Source organism: Nerophis lumbriciformis, linkage group LG03, assembly GCF_033978685.3.
Source record: "Nerophis lumbriciformis linkage group LG03, RoL_Nlum_v2.1, whole genome shotgun sequence".
NCBI lineage: Eukaryota > Metazoa > Chordata > Actinopteri > Syngnathiformes > Syngnathidae > Nerophis > Nerophis lumbriciformis.
Genome location: NC_084550.2, coordinates 53,554,711 through 53,572,776, shown reverse-complemented (window position 1 = coordinate 53,572,776; position 18,066 = coordinate 53,554,711). Strand labels below are relative to the sequence as shown.

Sequence of the window (18,066 nt, the reverse complement as noted above, 5' to 3'; positions counted from 1 at the left end):
CCGCGCATCTCTAAAACCCACATAAGAAACCAAGAACTCGCCCTCGATCATTAGCTGTTTATTGTGGGAAAGCGGACGTGTGAACAGGCTGTCAACACGTCACTCAGGTCCGCATGGAGCTGGAGGGGGCGTGGCCTCCAGGTCCGCCTGAATTTCGGGAGATTTTCGGGAGAAAATGTGTCCCGGGAGGTTTTCGGGAGAGGCGCTGAATTTCGTGAGTCTCCCGGAAAATCCGGGAGGGTTGGCAAGTATGATATATATATATATATATATATATATATATATATATTAATTTTACTTGTTTTGGTGGTTTAATGTAAACTACTGTACAGTAAGTTTATACAATGAGCAAATTAATACAAAATAAACAATGATGGTTGTTTTATATTTAGATCAACATAACTACTGTTGATGCGTATATTTAACATTTCATTAAATATTATTCACATATAATTATACAGTAGTTAATAGTATTGGTTCTGTTTGTATTACTGTTTTTTGTTTGTTTTTTTCATTATATTTTTATTGACATCCAGCATCAGACATTCCTATCCATTACATCATATTCACATAAATCATATATCTATTGCCTGCCCTAAATGTCAAAATATTTTTGTTTATATCCCATCCATATTCCCCCCCGTTTATTTAATCGATGTATTCGTAGATATTGCTTTGTTTTTGTTGTTGTTTCGGTCTATATATTATAATATGGAACCCTTCACTTTGCACGGTTATTGCTAAAAGGCAAACATATCTGTATTCTTAAAGAAGTGTTTGTAAAGAAAACATTTTGGAGTTGTTTAAAACAGTGATCCCCAACCACCGGTCCGGGGACCGGTACCGGTCCGTGAAGCATTTGCTACCGGGCCGGAGAGAAACATTAAATAATTTATAAAAGGACTACATTTTCTCTGACTTAACTTTGGCCTGTCCCCCTAGACCAGGGGTGTCAAACTTGTTTTCATTGAGGGCCACACCGCAGTCATGGCTGCCACTAGAGGGCCGCTTGTAACAGTAAATAATGAATGAATTTGCCTATGAATTTAAATATTTAAAAAAACATGTACGTAAAAAGTGAAACAAATCTGTCAAGCCACAAAACATTGCAGAAATATTCCTTGCTTTAAAACTCAAGACCCACTTCCGGTAAATTAAGACTGAAACAACCGATCCTGTCTAAGAACCAGCCAATGACGTGCTAACGATTTCCGCACTGAATTTTTAAGCACGTATTTTTATTCAATGCAATTGTCAGCATAATTTGATGTAAAAAATTTAGTTACATAAACTCAGTGTACAGCAAACGCTTTCGTATTACAGACACAAATTAACCGCCATAGTTGTCCCCTTGATGGCAGTGTTGGCTTACCTTCCACAGATCCATGGCCATACACACACATACATAGAGTAATAGATGCATGCACATACCCATACACTATACTGCCAAAAGTATTTGGCCACCCATCCAAATGATCAAAATCAGGTGTCCTAATCACTTGGCTTGTATAAAATGAAGCACTTAGGCATGGAGACTGTTTCTACAAACATTTGTGAAAGAATGGGCTGCTCTCAGGAGCTCAGTGATTTCCAGCGTGGAACTGTCATAGGATGCCACCTGTGCAACAAATCCAGTCGTGAAATTTCCTCGCTCCTAAATATTCCAAAGTCAATGGAAGAAAATGGAAGAGTTTGGGAACAACAACAACTCAGCCACAAAGTGGTAGACCACGTAAACTGACAGAGAGGGGTCAGTGGATGCTGAAGCGCATAGTGCAAAGAGGTCGCAGACTTTCTGCACAGTCAGTTGCTTAGGGATGATGTTTGATAATAAATTATCAAATTCAAGCCCATTATCGAATCCTCTTATCGAACAGATTCCTTATCGATTCTCTTATCGATTCCAGATAGGTTGCTGTATATGGAAAAAAAAAATACTTGGTTTAACAAAAGCTCACTTATTTTATAAGAAAAAAATAAAATAAATAAATACTGACTGTTACCCCCCTAAAAAGATAAAATAAATAAATATTGACTGTTGTTACCCAAAGTATATTAAGTGGGATTTTTCAGGAAAAACATATATACAGTAACACAAAAACAACCTGTCTTTGTGATCACTATAGGTGTATAAATAATAATATAGTGTTAAATAAAATCAGTCCCTTGGGCACCAAATTGAAAATAATACAGCTCTCCAAAAAGTGCACTTCTGCTGCTATTGGAACATACTAACTACACACACTATGACACTAAGAACACCACAGTCATCAATCAACAATTTTCCCCCCCTTACATGAGAGCAAAGCCTGGCAATAATTGCATATTGCCTGTTCTGCCCTCACTGTACGTGTTGAGGTTATACAGCTTGGCAGACAGCTAACAAACAATCCAAGACGTCTAATAAAGTTCCAAAGCAGATTAATCCATTTAGGCTATTTATTGTTGTTGATCTTGCTTTGTCTTTTCCTATCTTTACTTTTGTCTTGCACTGGACTGTTATTTTTTTTAAACTGAAATACACACAATGACAAATGTATAAGCTATGTGGTTCTATTAACATACTGAAATGTAATACACAATATGTAAATATTAGCTTCACACAAATATTCAGTACTATCATCAAACAAATACTTCTGAGTGTTGAAACTATTTCGATGGTGGAAATACACGACTGGCAGCCATTTTAAGTCCTCAAAACATCCATTGAGACAGTGCACAAAAATCGTTTTTCAATAAACATCTTAGTATCAAATTTAACCACTTTCCACCTAAATATTGAGTTATATAAAGAAGTTAAACAGTTTACTTACAGACGTATCTTTTCCAAGGCTTGTAAGAGCTAACACAACTTGTCTACTTCTCAATTGTCTCATGAACTGAACTGACGTCGCCAACCCAGAAGTGCCCAAACTAATGACGCGTAGTATTTTCATATCGCCACAAGGTGTCAGTAAGAGTCTACAATCAAATGTGCATTGCCGACCCACAGAGCATTTCCTGTGGGAAGGGATTCGTTCTCAGGGATTCGAATAAAGAACCAACTCTTTTTCTTTACTATAGTGGCCTCGATAACGGGAACCGGTTCTCAAAAAGGGATTTCAAACCGGTTTTGAACATTCAACAGTTGCTACAGAGCTCCAAACTTCATGTGACCTTCCACTTAGCCCACGTACAGTACGCAGGGTTTCCATGGCCGTGCAGCTGTATCTAAGCCATACATTACCAAGTCCAACGCAGAGCGTCGGATTCAGTGGTGTAAAACACATCGCCACTGAACTCCAGAGCAGTGAAGATGCGTTCTCTGGAGTGATGAATCACACTTTTCCATCTGGCAATCTGATGGATGAGTCTGGGTTTGGAGGTTGCCAGGAGAACGGTACATTTCGGACTGCATTGTGCTGAGTGTGAAATTTGGTGGAGGAATTATGGTGTGGGGTTGTTTTTCAGGAGTTGGACTTGGCCCCTTAGTTCCAGTAAAAGGAACTGTGAATGCTACAGGATATCAAAACATTTTGGACAAGTCCATGCTCCCAAACTTGTGGGAACAGTTTGGAGCAGGCCCCTTCCTCTGCCAACATGACTGTGCGCCAGTGCACAAAGCAAGGTCTATAAAGACATGGATGACAGAGTCTGGTGTGGATGAACTTGACTGGCCTGCACAGAGTCCTGACCTGAACCCGATAGAACACCTTTGGGATGAATTAGAACAGAGACTGAGAGCCAGGCCTTCTCGACCAACATCAGTGTGTGACCTCACCAATGCGCTTTTAGGAGGATGTTGGAAAATTCCTATAAAACACACTTCGCAACCTTGTGGACAGCCTTCCCAGAAGAGTTGAAGCTGTAATAGCTGCAAAAGGTGGACCTACATCATATTGAACCCTATGGGTTAGGAATGGGATGGCACTTCAAGTTCATATTTGAGTCAAGGCAGGTGGCCAAATACTTTTGACAATATCGTGTGTGTGTGTGTGTGTATGTATATATATATATATATATATATATATATATATATATATATATATATATATATATATATACACACACACACACAAATGAGAAATCATGTGACAACTTAAACACAAACATGGCAAATATTATTGATCTTAGTCTGTTTTACATGCCGGATTTACACCATTTAAAGACTGTTATGTAGTGTGAAGTCTGCACTTTTCACGCAGGTTAAAAACTGTCCGTGTGGCTGCGTCATTATTCTGCGCCTTCTCGGACCATGGATACAAGGTCATGGCTTCTTCTTCTTTTCGTGTCTTTGAAGCATGTGGTTATATGACAGTTTCCCATTTCTTTACACAGTCTTTTGCATTGTCGCTGAACTCTGCGAGATCTTTTAAGCTGCACTGGTTGGGCAGCAGAGGACAGACAGCTGCATCGTATAGTCCTCTTCTCCGCATTCGCAGGTGGTTGGGCCGGTTTTGTAGCCCCATCTGGCCATAGCAGCTTTCGATCGCCCTGTTCCTGTTCTCAGGCGGTTTAGTGTCTTCCACTGGACCCATGGTGTTTCCGACCCGGGGGGAAAGTCTTCAGAAGGAGGGATTCCCATGTCAATAGGAGGGGGGTCTTTCTCTAGTCTGTGTCCATAGCTGGAGTCTGGTTTGTTTTCCGAGATGTTGTTAGGGGCTGGACATTGCTGAGGAATCTCCTTGACTTCAGACGTTGGGCTGAGGGTTCACGCCCATGTAGGAGGTGGCGTTCATCACTGGTAGCTTTTATGAACTCTAATCGGCTGGGCAACTTCCCGTCTCACAGCTGCAGGGGCAATGCCAGCGAGATGTAGGTTGTTCAGGTTGGTAGGCTTCAAGCAACCAGTGATCAAGCGGCAGGTGTTGTTCAGCGCTGGGTCTAGTTTCTTGGCATGGGTTGATCTCTCCCAGACAGGACATGCATACTCCGCCGAGGAATATCACAGAGCCAAAGCAGTACATCTTAGTGTGTGTGCTACCATTTGGAATTTGTCAGTTTCTGTAAGATGTTTCGGGAGCTGACTTTCAGTTTGGTGTTTTTGATGTGTTCCTTGAAGGAGAGGGTGCGGTCAAGGGTTACGCCAAGGTAGACAAGGTTGGTACAGTTCTCAAGTGGTGTACCAGACCATTTGATGTTAAGAGGTCAGTTCGCATCCCCGTTCCTGAGATGGAACGAGCAGACTTGGGTCTTCGCAGGGTCTGCGTGTAGATGGTTTCGCTCGTAGTAGGAGTAGTAGCTTATCTAGGGCTGAGGTGAGGTTTGCTTCTACCGCTTCAAACGTACTCTCTCGAGATGTTACACAGAGGTCGTCAGCATAGATGAATCGTTCAGTGTTCTGGTCCATTGGCTCGTCGTTAGTATAGATCTTATACAGTAGTGGAGCCAGCACACTACCTTGAGGTAGGCTGTTCTTTTGTCGTCGCCAGCGACTTTGCTTGTTGTTTAAAGTAACATAGAAGCGCCGGTCTTTCAAGACGGTTCCAACGAGGTCTGAGTGCCAGATATTTTGTCATCTCCAGGATCTTTTTTAGGAGGAAGTGGTGGTTCACAGTGTCTTACGGGGCAGACAGATCGACGAAGACGGCACCTGTTACCAGTCCATTCTGAAACCCATCCTCAATATGTTGGGTGAGATTCAGAAGTTGGCTTGTTGTGGATTTGCCAGGTCGGAATCCAGCTTGTTGGGGAATGATGGCAGGTTCAGCAACTGGGGCCAGCCTGTTGAGCATCAGGCGCTCAAAGAGTTTATATGGGTGACACAGCAGGGAGATTGGGCGGAAACTTTTTGCATGGGATGGATCTTTACCCGGTTTGAGAAGAGCTATGATTCTGTTTTTTTCACCAGATCTTTGGGATGGTTCTTGTCAGCATGCAGTTGTTCATCAAGTCGAGGATCCATTTCCGTGTCAGAGGTCCAAAGTGTTTGATCTCTTCAGTGAAAATGTTGTCCAAGCCGATGGCTTTACCGGTCTTATAGGCATTGATGCTGGTATTGAGCTCTTCAGGGGAGAACGGCTCAGTCAGTCCGGTGGTTTGGGAGTACTGAAGTCGGTCTACCTTTGGTCTTGGCTGTTTGGTTTTGTATTTTCCATTGAGCAGCAGCTGACATGCAACTTGGTTGGCAGTGGTGGTATACTGTTGCTGTGTTGCTGCTTTGAAGCCGAGCCGAAAAGTCATGGCTTCCGGAGATTTAATACACAGCTCTATACACACATTAAAAAACTTTTATAGTGACTAAAAAAAACAAACAAACACGTTCTTACATTGAGCAACAGTTCCAACTATGTGTCAGTAAACGCACCATATGCATGGAGGTCAACAACCCACCCAGGTAATAGTGGGGACTTGACAAACGCTTGGTTCCACATGAGCACAATGACAATGGTAGAATGGTCTTGCAATCAATGTGATTACTCCTACCAGTTATTAGTGATAACTGCAATCTTTCCTGTTGACTTTTATTTAGAAATGTTGTAATTCCCACTTCTCAGCTGGTATGGGAAACAGACAAGGTCAAGAAATCACTATGGCGACAGTGACAATTCCCCCCCCGCCCCTCCTGAAAACGTACACAAGTGGACTCTAAGAGCATTTTGTTGCATGTTGATAAGAAAGTTTGTGGAGCTTAAGGCCACCGTCTCCAAAGAGGAAGTTTTGTTCCTCCGTGTCAGTTGGAAGTGACTTCCAACAATGGCGTTCACACACAAACACAATAACTCATGTTTTTAAAGAAGACATGGCAAAACAGTCCATATGTCACGGATCACCTGGCCCACCGTGAAGCCTAGGCCTCCGTTTGATCGTCCTGTTCAGTCCGAGATTGGTTTAAAAAGACAGGACCACAAGCTGTGGCCTCTTCAGACGAGTCCATCATCTCCTTTTACGAGCATGGAGAAGCAGGGCATTATGGGAAAGTGCGCGCCACCCCCTTCCTCTGCTCAGGTTTCTCCTTCCTTTGCGCTAAATTGATCCTGATGAGGCGACGGCGACGTCGTCGTAGCAGCAGCAGTACAAGAGAGGGGGGCTAGAGGCCGATGGACTGCAGCGTTTGTCTCTCGTTGTTGTTGAGGTGGCCTGAGAACATGCTGTAGCACGGCTGCTGGGCGAACTGAGTCAGGAAGTCTGTCAGGTACGCCTGAGAGTAGACCAAACAATACAGGTGAAAATCAGAAATGTTTAATATGGTGCAAAGGTTTGTTTATTCAAGCAATTAGATTTACAACGTGAAACCATACTTGCCAACCTTGAGACCTCCGAATTCGGGAGATTTGGGGGGGGGGTTTGAGGTGGGCGGGGTCGGGGTGGGCGGGGTTAAGAGTATATTTATAGCTAGAATTCACTGAAATGCAAGTTTTTCTTATATATACCGTATTTTCCGCACTATAAGGCGCATCGGATTATAAGGCGCACCTTCAATGAATGTAATATTTCAAAACTTTGTTCATATATAAGGCGCACCTATGTCAACAAAACAGTCAGATAGGTCAGTCAAACTTTATTAATAGATAACAAACCAGCGTTCTGACAACTCCGTTCACTCCCAAAATGAATAAACAGCTGATTTACTCGTGTTACGTAAATCAAACGTGCAATCACAATATAGTAACACGTGAAATAGTGCAGAGCAATAACAATATATCAATAACTCAACGTTGCTCAAACGTTAATGTCACACAACACAACACACTAAATAAAAATGTAAAGCTCACTTTATGAAGTTATAGCTCATTCACAAATCCCTCGAATTCTTCCTCTTCAGTGTCCGAATTAAACAGTTGAGCGAATACGGCATCCAACATGTCTCGTCGAAGTCGTCATTAATGGAGTCAGTGTCGTTGCCGTTTATTAGTTCAGTGACAATTCCTGCCTTCCTGAAAGCTCGGACCACAGATGAGACTGAATCAGCCCAGGCATTTACGATCCACTGGCAGATAGTGGCGTATGTCGTCTGGCGCTGTCTCCCTGTCTTGGTGAACGTCACGTGTGTTCGCCTTCTGTCATCCACTGTTCCCACGCAGTTAGCAGTCTAGCTTCGAATGCCCTGTTGACACCAATATCTAGCGGCTGGAGGTCTTTTGTCAATCCACCCGGAATGACGGCAAGTATTGAATTAAGCGCGTAAGCGTGTCTCTTAATGTGATGTTATGAGCTAGCAAATATAACAACTACACTACCCAGCATGCAACGATAGTGACGAGCATGCGCGGTAGCCCTGAGAAGCGTTGTTGTATGCTGGCAGTTAGAATGTGGTTATGAGCACGCTGTGAGTAAACGTTGAGAACTCAGTTAACACGCCTCGTCTGCATTATTTATAATTAGACAGACAACACACTTAATAGGAGCCATTTTGGGGTCTTTACATAAACACACAAATGGAAATGAAACGTCACATATCCCAGCATGCACCGCGCGCTTCTTCTTCTTCTACGGGGAAAAAAGATGGCGGCTGTTTACCGTAGTTGCGAGACCGAAACTTTATGAAAATTAATATTAATATTAACCCATATATAAGGCGCACCGGATTATAAGGCGCACTGTCAGCTTTTGAGAAAATTTGTGGTTTTTAGGTGCGCCTTATAGTGCGGAAAATACGGTACACAGTATATATATATATATATATATATACATATATATGTATGTGTGGGGAAAAAAAATCACAAGACTACTTCATCTCTACAGGCCTGTTTCATGAGGGGTTCCCTCAATCATCAGGAGATTTCCTGATGATTGAGGGAACCCCTCATGAAACAGGCCTGTAGAGATGAAGTAGTCTTGTGATTTTTTTTCCCACACATACATATATTGCGCTCTACTACGGTATCGAGCACTATTTTTTGGATAACCTTATTAAGACATATATATACATATATATATATATAAGAAATACTTGCATTTCAGTGTTCATTTATTTACACATATACACAACACATAACACTCCTCCACTCATTGTTGTATTTGAAAATGCAATGCTTTGCAGCCAGTAGCACAGCCTTTGAAGGAGCATAGGTGAAATTTAATTTGCAGGAAAGGAGCGAGTTTAGGGTTGAATTGTCTATCCTCGTTCTATTCTGTCACTATCTTTGTTTGGACATTACCACTTGCCGTAGTTTTGAAGCAATGCATGATGGGAATCCTGATGTTGTGTGTCAGTGTATTAACGTGCCGGCTGGAATAAACACTCTGAGAAATAGCTCCGTGCCTGCCTACTTTATGGGTTATAGATAAACCTATGGATAACGGAGACACTCCTTCTCCTTCTTGTTGTGTGTGCAGTTGCGCACTGAGCTCCAAAAGCCGTAGATGTTATAACCTGACTGGGCCGTTTATATGGAGGAAAAGTGGACGTGACGACAGGCTGTCCTCACTCAGGTCCGACTGGAAATCAGGAGAAATTCGGGAGAATGGTTGTCCCGGGAGATTTTCGGGAGAGGCACTGAAATTCGTGAGTCTCCCGGAAAATTCGGGAGGGTTGGCAAGTATGCGTGAAACTAATATAACGTGCAACTCAAGATAGTTCATGCATCTGAACAGTTTGTTCACATATTAGTTTCACATTTGAAGTTGAATTGCTGACTTGAATGAACTTAAGCAGAGTATTATAATTTTTGGAGTTTCACCTGTAGATCACATGATTTAGTTTGGTGCTGAAAAGTCACATGACAACATATGTATGTATATATACATACATATATATCTATATATATATACACACCCACAAATACACATACATATATATACATACATACTAGGGATGTCACGGTATGAACATTTCTTATCACGGTTATTGTGACCAAAATGATCACGTCTATTATTATCGCGGTAATTTTAAATGTGCTCAAAATTTTCAAAGACTACTTATACTGAAATCCTTTAACCAAGTTTTATTTAAAAAAATCAAAACACAGACAACACATCCAGAAATTAATACCGTATTTTTCGGACTATAAGTCGCAGTTTTTTTCATAGTTTGGGGGTGCGACTTATACTCAGGAGCGACTTATGTGTGAAATTATTAACACATTAGCGTAAAATATAAAATAATATTATTTAGCTCATTCACGTAAGAGACTAGACGTATAAGATTTCATGGGATTTAGCGATTAGGAGTGACAGATTGTTTGGTAAACGTATAGCATGTTCTATATGTTATAGTTATTTGAATGACTCTTACCATAATATGTTACGTTAACATACCAGGCACGTTCTCAGTTGGTTATTTATGCCTCATATAACGTACACTTATTCAGCCTGTTGTTCACTATTCTTTATTTATTTTAAATTGCCTTTCAAATGTCTATTCTTGGTGTTGGGTTTTATCAAATAAATTTCCCCAAAAAATGCGACTTATACTCCAGTGCGACTTATATATGTTTTTTCCTTCTTTATTATGCATTTTCGGCCGGTGCGACTTATACTCCGGTGCGACTTATACTCCGAAAAATACGGTATATGTACCTCAAGTAGAAAGTTGAATGTGCATATGAAAGCAACACAAGCATTATAAACAAAGTAATATGGCAGAAACAAAACAATACTATAGATACATTAAAATAAACAGGAATTGGGAGAAGGCACACTTCAAATCTGAGAGACCTGAAGCAGTTTGCAAATCAAGAATGGTCTAAAATTCCAGTAGCAAGGTGTAAAAAACTCATTGATGGTTACAGGAAGCAAGTGATTTCAGTTATTTCTTCCAAAGGGTGTGCTACCCCATATTGAGTTGAGGGTGCCATTTTTGGAGTTCTGTGTAAAATAATATCACATTTGGCTTTTTTTTTTTTTTTGTGTTGTTCTAATGCAAACAAAAGAAGCATTTGTAATTTCAACAATTTTCTGGGAGAAGTGGTGCATTATCTGACAGAAATGCAGGGGTGCCAATATTTTTGGCCATGACTGTACATGTATATACATATACCGGTATATGTATGTATGCACACATATATACATATGCAGTAATACTTTCAACTAAAGGACTACGTGATTTTTTAAATGGTCCTAAACTAAACTCTGCTTTACGTTCTAATTCTTCGAAGCTGATTAGACTATAAACTAGTTTCACCTAAATTATATGCACACAGTTTGTTTGATCACATTCTACGTACTCAAATATTGACTAACAAAACCGTTTCATAGCACTTCCACCTTCCAATCCCTGTTTTCAATTTTAATGTGCAGCTGCGTACCTGCAGGTCAATTTGATCCAAGGGGTCATTTAAGGCATCGGGATCATCATCGTCATCATCATCGTAATAGTCTTCATCTAGTAAAAAAAAAAAAACAATGGTGGAAGTTTAGGATCCTTTGTTGAACAATGGCTGTAAGTTCTGGTTTATGGGTGGTCAACTTGAGCAGCAGAGCTAGAGAAAAACATCTGTGTACAGGCTTAGTTCTGAAAGGTGATTGGTTGAGTGCATTGCATTGAATTGATGCCTACAGTAAGCAAACATTGAATACAGTACTACATTCAAAAATGCATTTAAAAAAGAAAAGATTAAAAGTATACAATTTTATTAGCTGTGTTGTGTTTTGTGAGGGGGGAGGGGGGGCAAAATCAGGGTTTCTGCAGGTATCAGCAAATCTAAATTAATTTGTTGTACCGGTAATGCCTTTTTAAAGCAACGTAGAACAAATGTAATGCCCATGTGCTATTGCAGATCATTAGAATATATAGTCAAAATCATACAATTGCCTCTATAGACAACATTGTAGGCATGTGACAATGATAATCTTGAATAGTTGGAAAGTAATTGTAAAAATTTTTGCTCACGCCCTAACTTTCTGAGTTATAACTGTCCCGCCTGCTTATACCGAAACAAAGATTGCGGATGACTGAAAAGAGGCTTCACTCTGTTTATTTAATTCTACGGTCAAATAAACGCGCTCAGGTGCTGAGAGCGATGCATAAAGTAAGACCTCTTGTGTCCAGTTCGAAAGCCAGAGACGAAGAAAAGAAACACACACGGACATTGCAATTTATTGATCAAGTTATCAAGTTTATCGGCTCAGGTCTAAAATTGTATGACATCATATTTAAAGCCCCACTTAATAATTTAAATTTTTGGTTGATTTTGGCGGCGCCAGTGGACCAAAGCGGTAGTGTTTTGTTAGAAGAAGACCACATTTCCCATGAGGAATAGAGCATATAGTGTCAAACTGACATTATGTCCGCTTTAATATTGGCACAGATTACAAATATCACGTCTCTAATGGCTATGAGGATGTTGAATAGCAGACACCATCAAGAAATGATCTTGGATTGCGCTACAAATATGACTCTACTACCAAGAATGTACCGGGGCGGATGCATGTCCGAAGCAGAGAAAGACCGGCGGGAGAGTTTTTTCCAAAGGAAGTAGTATGGAACTGCAAACTATCAAGCTAGTGGCTATTTATTGCTACCATGCACATTTCCGATAGCTAACATTAGCATTAGCATTTTGATTTTAGCATTGAAAGTTACGAGTTTAGCAGAAACAGAAAATCCCTCCTCATTTTTGAGCTCACGACAGCGAGTGAAAGCCGGGACAATGTTAATCCTTGATTGTCCTTTTATCGTCTTTCTTTGTCTCCTCAGACAAAACTTTTCGTTTCTTTGGTTGTTTTGGAGATTCTGCAATGATAGCAGTAATTGCACGTAGGCGTTCTTGTTTTCGCATCGACTGCCGTCTTTTTAAATAATGGGGAAAGGAGGAGTGACGTATGTCAGAAAGCAAGTCAGTACATTTGTAGTTTTTTGTGTGGCAGGGTTTCTGCCACCCTCCTCAAAGTTGCTAAGTTCCAGTAAAAGCGATACAGACCCCCACAGGCCATTATAGAGGTGTCTTTCAACTAGTTGTAAGTTATTGTATCATCCCAAAAGTTACTAAATTATTTTATAAAGGTTAAAAAGTTATTTAATACTACTTTAATGCCATGTAAGGCCTAATTTTCGCAAAATCCATTAGTGACCGGCAGAAACCCTGAAAATGGCTCTTGATAGTAAAGGTTGCCAACCTCTCCTCTATGGATTAGGAGTGTGTACCATATTTGTTGGATGCAATGAGATCAGACAACAGCTGCCCTGCTAGCCCTTCCTCCTCGTCATCATCCTCTTCGCCATCGTCGTCATCCTCCTCCCACATGCTGCTGGAATCTGCAAAAAAACAGACAAAAAGGGTGTATAAAATGCCACCATTGAGGCACGTCAAGTCTCAAGATATTAAACCTTGGCTCCAGTCGGCTGGGTTCGCTCGGCTGGCGTTTGCCTCCACAACAGTAGACAGCTCGTTGATGATCAGCTTAAAGATTTTCACCAGCAAGGGAATGTTGGTCCAGCGCTCAGGATCTGCAGAGGAGACATGATGCAAGATGCTTGAAAAGAAACAATATACCAGGGGTATCTAAATATTTTCCTCCAAAGGCAACTACACAGTATGTACTGTATACTGTGTAGTTTGACAATGACAAAATATTGAGCAGGTATAAATAAGGGAAGGATATATGATAGACGTAGTAATATAATTAACTTAAATAATGAAGAATACATCAGTAAAAAGGTACAACAGGAGCACAACTGACAGACATTGTATAATGAATAAATACAGAATTTTTTGTTGATAAACCGAAACGCCGCACTGACAAATATATAATTGATGTCCTAACTTTGTATTTCTATCTATTGTAGCATGTATATATCTGTATCTAGTAGGGGTGTGGCAAAAAATCGATTCGAATTCGAATCGCGATTCTCACGTTGTGCTATTCAGAATCGATTCTCATTTTTAAAAAATCGTTTTTTTTCAATTTTATTTATTTATTTTTCCATTATTTTTTTCCATTTTGTTTTAATTAATCAATCCAACAAAACAATACACAGCAATACCATAACAATGCAATCCAATTCCAAAACCAAACCCGACCCAGCAATAAACAGAGCAATTGAGAGGAGACACAAACACGACACAGAACAAATCAAAAGTAGTGAAACAAAAATTAATATTATCAACAACAGTATCAATATTAGTTACAATTTCAACATAGCAGTGATAAAAAATCCCTCATTGACATTATCATTAGACATTTGTAAAAATAAAAAAAAAGAACAATAGTGTCACAGTGGCTTACACTTGCATCGCATCTCATAAGCTTGACAACACACTGTGTCCAATATTTTCACAAAGATAAAATAAGTCATATTTTTGGTTCATTTAATAGTTAAAACAAATTTACATTATTGCAATCTGTTGACAAAACATTGTCCTTTACCATTATAAAAGCTTTTTACAAAAATCTACTACTCTGCTTGCATGTCAGCAGACTGGGGTAGATCCTGCTGAAATCCTATGTATTGAATGAATAGAGAATCGTTTTGAAATCGGGAAAATATCGTTTTCGAATCGAGAATCGCGTTGAATAGAAAAAAATCGATTTTGAATCGAATCGTGATCCCCAAGAATCGATATTGAATCGAATCGTGGGACACCCAAAGATTCGCAGCCCTAGTATCTAGCTGCTCCACCTCTATGCCCCCATCCGGTCCCTCAGGTCAGCTGATCAGCTGCTCCTGGAGGTACCCAAATCAAAGCGCAAGCTTAGAGGGGTCAGAGCCTTTTCTGTTGCGGGTACCAAACTCTGGAATGATCTCCCTCTCCATGTGAGACAGGCCCCTTCTTTGGTTACTTTTAAGACCTTTCTTAAAACCCATTTTTATTCACTGGCTTTTAACCCAGCATGAGACTTTAAACTGTTTAACTTTAACTGTTTTCAACTTTTTCACTGCTTTTTATATAACAAATTGTTTTTAAGATAATTTGTATTAGCTTTTTAAATTTGTATTTTACCTCTGTTTTAAATGTTATTTTTTAGTCTGTCCTTTGCCTTTTTTTTTTACTGGACCCAGACTGACATACTTTTTCAAAAATGCATATTTATCTTCACTATATATATTTTCCTAGTTTTGAATTTTTTGACTGTTTTATATCTATATTAATGTCTTATTTTATTGTAAATTCTTAATTGTGATTATGATTATTGCATGTAAGGTGACCGTGGGTGTTTTGAAAGGTGTCAACTAATAAAAAGTGTCCATGTTGATGTTTGTAAAATAATGTACACGACTGTACGGCTTGGAGCCATTCGATTGCAGACATTCTCTTTGATGTTTTGCAGGTGTTTAGTGCTCGTCGATTTTGTTTATTATATAACACATTGCACGTCTATTTTCTTTGAGGATATTGGGAAACTCGAGTGTGACATAGAGGTAAAACGATGGTAAATGAGAGACGATGAGAGATTCTCACAATCCGACATAAAGTTGATTTGATTTTGATTTGACATCTCTTTCAATGTAAACAAGGAAGTGAGGACATGGGTGGGCAAAGTTGGGATGCATTTGATTCAGACAATTGGCATGCTCGTTTGAGCGCTGCTTAGGGACAAATTTGACTGGTGAAAATGACGACTGGCCAAAAGGATAATGTGGGGATTGAAAAAAGTTGTGAGGCTGCATATAATTTGCAAGTATTGGTTTAATTTGTGCAATCGCAACATCATAAAATCCTGGAGGGTCTGACCAATGTTGTAATGCGAAAAGGAGTAAATTGTTCAACCGCTAATGAGTCCATTGTCAACAACAGTACAGCCAGTGTCACACCTATGACATTCACACCAACAGCTGAGTCATGAAACCAACAATTTTCATAAAATCTAACCTAATTACTCAGAATATTTTGAATGGGAGTCATTAAGTTGATAATAAAAAAACACTAGTAGGAGGTTGTCGGCAGCCATAGATCACAGATTCGAGGCCCAGGCAACCGTTTGCTTTTGTAGATTATATACCCAGCCATAGTAGGACATCAGTGTGTGATTAGTGCCTTACTTTTGGCAGACTTGGAGCGCGTGCGGATGCCCTCCCCCGAGCTGAAGATCTCTTCCCCCTTCACCATTATGTCCTGGAGACGTTTGTCGTCCGTATTGAGGCTGTACTGCAGCAATTTACATAAAGCCACGGTGCTAAAGGGAAAACCAGCAACATGATGTAACCATGTAATATATATATATATTCATGGTTTAAATCAGTGGTGTAAAATCTGTCCTGACCTGACTTTACCCTCGTATTGTCCGTAGAAGAGGTGTTGCCTGCTCATCCACTCAGTCATTACAAACTCCAATGCAGGTTTGCCTGTCGGGCCAGGTAGGCTGCAAAGGAAGTCCAAAAGTGGATCCAGCTGGGAGTGAACCAGGTGGGCAAACACCATAATCAAAGACTGCAGAGAAGGAGTGAAAGACCAATGAGTTGAAACTTGGCTTTAAGATCAAAGATCTATCTTGAACTTTCCTGATTCAGCCTGAAGTCAAACCATACTAACTAGTGATGTGCAATACCACTGATTTCCTCCCCAATCCGAAATATCAGGCTGTATCAGAATACCGATCCCGATACTGTGTGCAAACATACCTAATATGTCTGCTAAAATTTAAAAAGTTGTGTATTTCAAATAATAACATGTCTCATAGCATAAATAAAACAAGGCAGAATTAATTACTTATTTCAAATTCTGAAGTATATTAAGGTAGTGGCAAGAATAACAACATAGTCAAGCTAATACAACATAAAAAAACAGGACAAATTCATACAGAGTGCACAAAAATGGTGTTTCAAAGCATGCAAAAATAAATGAGTTAAATAATAAAAGCATTTAAATAAATGCATTAAGAATGACTGTACCATCAGCATACAAACTAATTCAGTTCCGTTACATGAACATGTTAATGTGAAGATACTGAACATGTAAATAACACTCAATAAAAGCATCCAACAGTTCACAAGTTCAGTAACTTTTTCCTGTTAATGATTTACATCATCTTAAATAACTAAAATATCAAAAGTATTGATATTTTGATTTGAGGATCAATATTACAGCATAGATATCTGGTATTGGTGGTATCGATATTTCAGTATGGCGCCGTATGTCACTAACACTAACCCGTGATTCTGCATACCTGCATGACACTCAGCGTCTCGGCTTGCTGCATTTTGCTCAGGATGCCCCGCAGGATCTGGTCTAGCTGCTCTCCGAGCTGTGTGCCGGCCCGGGAGATGAGAGTGGACACCAGCCTGCCCACGAAGATGGCGGTGAACTCCGAGGTCCTGGGGTCCAGCAGGAGGTTGACCACCTGCATGACGTACCAGAGGCCGCTGTTGCCCTGGTCATCCCGCCACTGGGCAATCTGCTCCAGGGCGACGGAGACGTACGCCCGTAAACACTCGCCGCCATTCTACAAGAGGAAAACAAAATACGAGTGAATGTAGTTTGCATGTATTCCCTTTGCTTGGGTGGGTTTTCTTCATGAATTTCAGCTAGCTGAAGGAAGCAACTGGTTACCTGCATGACAGCGTTGTCATCTGTGCGTAAGGTGCACTGTGCAACCACAGGGAACGCCTGGCACACCAGCATGTCTGACAGAGGCGGCTTGGTGTTGCGTACAACCGTAGTCAAGGTGTCGATGGCGGTCTGCGGGCGAAACGACAAGAATAAAGAGCGATTGATTGATTGAAACTTTTATTAGTAGATTGCACAGTACAGTACATATTCCGTACAATTTACCACTAAATGGTAACACCTGAATAAGTTTTTCAACTTGTTTAAGTCGGGGTCCACCCACGTCCATGGTGGGTGGGTGATTAGATTTTATTGCGTTTTGTACTGGAGTTTTGCTCCTGAAATGATCATGTATGCAAATAACTGGTCAAACTAACTTTCGTATTGACAAAAATATGTTGTGTAGTCACAACTTTTAGACAAGGAAGGCTTTCACTAGTGGGCATCAACCAGTCGCAACAAAACCACCACAGATGTATTTTACTGCCACATTTTTCCTGCTGACTTACAGCACAGAGTCCAGTTGGGATCTTGTCAGCAGGAGCCTGCATGATGCTGACCAGCGTGGGGATAAGGCGTATCTGCATGGGGCCCTGGCAGCCTTCAATCTGGGACAGTTCCTTAAAGATGCCCTGGGCCAGGGACGCCACCACAGGGTCTGAAAAGATAGCAAATGTTTGATTCGCAGGCGTAGCCAAACTTTAGCTCATACCAGCAA

At 40.4% G+C, this 18,066-nt stretch overlaps 1 protein-coding gene across 1 annotated transcript in view; it reads right to left on the bottom strand.

Annotated features, from left to right (window-relative positions):
• Positions 1-6,189: 6,189 nt before the first annotated feature.
• ipo9 (importin 9) overlaps positions 6,190-18,066 on the bottom strand; it is a 35,060-nt gene continuing 23,183 nt past the window's right edge. Inside the window, exons 17-25 of the mRNA XM_061939414.2 lie at positions 17,858-18,006; positions 17,352-17,480; positions 16,969-17,244; positions 16,066-16,232; positions 15,845-15,978; positions 13,190-13,309; positions 13,007-13,117; positions 11,169-11,245; positions 6,190-7,120 (exon numbers count right to left, since the gene is read on the bottom strand). Of these exons, the coding sequence (XP_061795398.1) occupies positions 7,010-7,120; positions 11,169-11,245; positions 13,007-13,117; positions 13,190-13,309; positions 15,845-15,978; positions 16,066-16,232; positions 16,969-17,244; positions 17,352-17,480; positions 17,858-18,006 (1,274 nt within the window). The 3' untranslated portion in view covers positions 6,190-7,009. The remainder of the gene's footprint in view (positions 7,121-11,168; positions 11,246-13,006; positions 13,118-13,189; positions 13,310-15,844; positions 15,979-16,065; positions 16,233-16,968; positions 17,245-17,351; positions 17,481-17,857; positions 18,007-18,066) is intronic.